Here is a 3,931-nt window from a genome sequence, read left to right on the forward strand (position 1 = left end):
CGTTTTAAGATCACGAGTTTAAATAAAAAAGATGGGTGGGCCCGACGGTCCTGAAAATCAAAAGTTTCGAAAAAGCTTTTATTTAATTTCTCAAAAGAAGCCATCGCGGACAAGGCCGCACAAAATATCAAAACTGGCCTTTTCACCAAGGTCCCGGGGCTCCAAAGCCCAATTGCCGCTCGCCACGTAGGTAGGTGGCTCAAACCTACGTATGATGCGAAAGCCGCCAAATCGATATCTACAAGCTAACAGCAAATGCGCAGGCGACACGCGGCATGAACTTTTGCAGCAGGGAGACCGGCACGTGTCGTGGGGAGGAGGGGCAGCTGGCGGTGGGGGGACACGTGTTGAGATCAAGGGGAGGGGAAGGGCACGTGTAAGGGGATGAGAGGGGGGGAGCCAAAAATCAGGGGGAGGCACGTGCGTGAGACAGTTAGGGCAGGAAAGGCAGTGACGGAGGAGAAGGGTACAAAAGCTTTGGAAGGAGATACTCAGAAATAGTCTAACTTCTTCTTCTGTATCGTAAGTATTCATTCTTTTTCTTCTCAAATATAGTTGCTCTTGCACTCCTTGTAAGCTCTGTTTCACGATAGTTGCTCTGTTTCATAAGCTTTGTAAGCTTTCTTTGTTATCCCCATCTCCTCATCTTCCAGCTTCTCTTGTATTTCCTTCCTCTCCCATTCTTAGATCCCTCTCTTCCTGCCCCTCTGATTTGGCTCATGGCTCAGTGTGACATCCATATCCCCTTCGATCGTCTCGGTGGTGACCTCATGGACGCCCTTCGCCCTTTCACTTTCTCTTCAGTTTCCTCTCCTGTAGCCGATAGCCCCCCTAAGAGCCCCGACTCCACCTCTAGCTCCAGTTGTGTTTCCACAGTTGAAGATGTTGGGTGCTCGCAGCAACCCACGAGAAGAATGTCGACCAACTTCCATGGATGCCGCCTCGTGTCGCCACAGTTCCCTGCCATTCCGCAGCCCAATGTCTCTCATCCGCAACATTCCTGCTCCAAGGGCTCTGTTGAGCTTAGTTGGGGCCAGCCGCAAGGTTACAGCCAGGTCCTGCCGATGGGCGCAATCAGTGGCGCAAGAAAGTTCCCTCCTCAGCTCCAGCAGCCTCTGGCTTCTTCTCAGTTGCTGCAACTACTGCAGTGGCAGTCGAAACTTGGGGAGCCTATCGATCTGGCAAATATCTACTCTCTCTCTGCCCTTTCTCAGGCAAAGCAGGAGCAACGAGGCCCTTGGGGTTTAGCACCTAAGGCCATATCGATGAAACATGTAGATCGAAGAGTTGAGAGACCTATGAAGCTCTTTAGGGGTGTCAGGCAAAGGCATTGGGGCAAGTGGGTAGCAGAAATCAGGCTTCCTCGCAACCGAACACGGTTGTGGTTGGGAACTTTCGACACAGCAGAGGAGGCAGCTCTTGCTTACGACCGAGCTGCCTTCAAGCTCAGAGGTGACCGAGCCCGCCTTAATTTCCCCTCGGCCGTGCAACAGTCGTCAAGGTTTCATCATTCTGCTGTAGCCGGGGACTCCATTTTGAATGAGTCCGTCATATCCTATCTGGATGCCAAGCTAGAGGCAGTCGTGGCCGAGCAGTATACCAAGGGACAGAGACGCAAGTCGGAAGGAAAAGAACCTGCCATGGGAAGTGATTGTTTGAGTCCTGTAGGTAATCAAAGCGTGGAAGAGGTGGAAAAGATGCTAGATTTTGACGCAGAAGACTCCATAATTCAATCTCTTGTTGAGAGCAACACCAGTGACAGTTCTGCATTCCTATCTTCGCCTGAGGATTTCGGGTCGGTCAGATCTTCACCTTTCGAAGGGGATGCCCTCAGCAGTTTGGAGGATTTGCCAGATTTAAGTTGGGAAGCCACCAATCAAAAAACGCTGAGCAGTGCACCCAGTGTAGATATCGAAACGATATGGAATATAGTGGCTGCTTCACAGAACCAAGTTCTAGCTTAGTTTGGCAAGCGATTTAGGGCAATCTTTACCTGATTTAGATTCCGAAGGACGACCTTTAGCATAGAATTTCTTGCATCACACAATACAGGAAACTGAGGGCTACGGTTTTTAAGAAGCGCTCTGTTCCTGTCAGCACATGTATGTGTGTTAGAAAATTCTTTCACCCTAGGTTAGATGCTGGAGAACGTGCATGGAAGAAACCCAGGACGTATTTTTGAAGTGCCTTGGCTTCCTCTGTTGCCTTTGTTCTTATCTTGCGAGCATCTAGTAAGGTAGTGGAGGACTGCTACATGTCTTATGTTGTAAACATGTGCTTTCAACCTCAGAAGAGAAGAGAGATTATCCTCAGTTGCAGGTAGATAGTCAGTCTTAGATCATAGGGAGTTCCATCAAAGTATTGCAATCAGCACATTAGGGCTGTGTTAAAGGCATGTGCAAATAACAGACAGGCATCCTTGTGCAAAGGGATGTGGATGTGGATATTCACTTCAGGAGCTTTTTTAGCACCTCCTGGAAGTTGAATCTACCTTTGTGGCTGTTTTTTAGTGCCACAACCAGCTTTCTGTGGGATGATTGTTTCTGCTCACTGGCATAAATATACTTACTTTAATACAAAATTCTTATGTCCATTATCTATTCAGCTATTCAGCAACATTTGGAAATTTCTGCTTGGTTGTGTTCTCTTTTTTGGTTTTGACAGTATATTTGATAAGAAAGTGGTGCTCCCTGCTGCAAATATTTATTGTGGATAATTGTAAATTTGCTTAGATCAAGTTTCATCTTACCCATGATGTGAACATCGGATAACTTCATGGAAGCGCTGTTAGACAACAAACATTTCTCACGTCTCTGAAATGCTTAATAACAACGTTTTCCCTTTTCACTTAACATTTCCAGATCCTGCACTAATCGAGCTTCCCAATGGGAAATTGCCAGAATCACACAACGTTCTACTGAATCTTGATAAATTTGTCGTGTTCCAAATTTGTTTGTTTGAATAACCAATCTATGAATATTGCCAAGCATTGCTTTGTTCCAAGTTCGCTTCGACGATAATTAACAGTTGAGTAACTCTAATATTGTGATTGAGAAGTTGCTATACTTGAAATTTATGCGGGGCCATAACCTCTACCCTAGTTGATCCTTGATGTCTTGCTAGACCTAATGGAAGAATCTTGAACCCAAGGGGAACATTGACGTAGAATGACAATTTTGCATAAAAGTAACACATTCAACTCAAGATATGCCAAAGTATATTGCAGCACAACGTAGTTCAACTGGTACCCAAAGTCGCTCCCTCAGAGTCCCCTCACATGCAGCTAAGTTGCTGTCCTAGAAATTCATTGGACATCTGCTCTTAATCTTCATTCTCTGCCCTACACTAACTCTGGTTGAGTGCTCCACAAGTGAGCTGCAGAAAAGAGCACTCAACCAGAGATTGGCGAGGCCCCACATGGGCCTTCTTTATAGAATAAGAGCAGAGTCAGCCAGTCTCTCGTTCCAGGTTGGCTGACTAGCTCTGACAGCTAACCAGGCTGTAAACTAGCCTGACCCAGACTGTCTGAACTCCTTACTAAGGCAGTAGTTGTCCCTTTGCTGGCCCCTGCCATAGCTCTGAATTAAACCCTTTGCTAGGCACGATACCTGTCCCAGCCTTAGCTATTAATGCTACTGTAAGGTGCTCCAAATCTGCTTCGCCTACATGAGTCCATCTCCCCTTCTATTCCAGCCCTTTGTCTGTAGGTATTCCGGCCCTTTAAGTCTCTCTTGCTCTCTCTCTCTCTCTCTCTCTCTCTCACACACACACACACAGACACGATATAGGGACTTTGTTATATGTAAAGTTTTTATTATATTGGGACTCTCTCTCTCTCTCTCTCTCTCTCTCTCTCTCTCTATCTATATATATATATATATATATATATATATCGTGTGTGCCCCCTCCCTACACGTGCACATGCACGTGC

At 46.4% G+C, this 3,931-nt stretch overlaps 1 protein-coding gene across 1 annotated transcript; it reads left to right on the plus strand.

The window, feature by feature from the left end:
• Window positions 1–518: 518 nt before the first annotated feature.
• On the plus strand, window positions 519–2,557 carry LOC147900341 (ethylene-responsive transcription factor RAP2-4-like). Its single transcript, XM_087377215.1, has one exon. It carries the CDS (start codon window positions 720–722, stop codon window positions 1,962–1,964), a length of 1,245 nt encoding a protein of 414 aa, XP_087233341.1. The 5' UTR covers window positions 519–719; the 3' UTR covers window positions 1,965–2,557.
• Window positions 2,558–3,931: the final 1,374 nt, after the last annotated feature.

The sequence above is a fragment of the Dipteris shenzhenensis genome, chromosome 7 (assembly GCF_047967505.1).
Source record: "Dipteris shenzhenensis isolate YYH24624 ecotype China chromosome 7, Dip_SZ_1.0, whole genome shotgun sequence".
Classification (NCBI taxonomy): domain Eukaryota; kingdom Viridiplantae; phylum Streptophyta; class Polypodiopsida; order Gleicheniales; family Dipteridaceae; genus Dipteris; species Dipteris shenzhenensis.

Coding starts and splice junctions, on each gene's coding strand:
- LOC147900341 (XM_087377215.1), top strand. CDS start 720: ATGGCTCAGTGTGACATCCATATCCCCTTCGATCGTCTCGGTGGTGAC.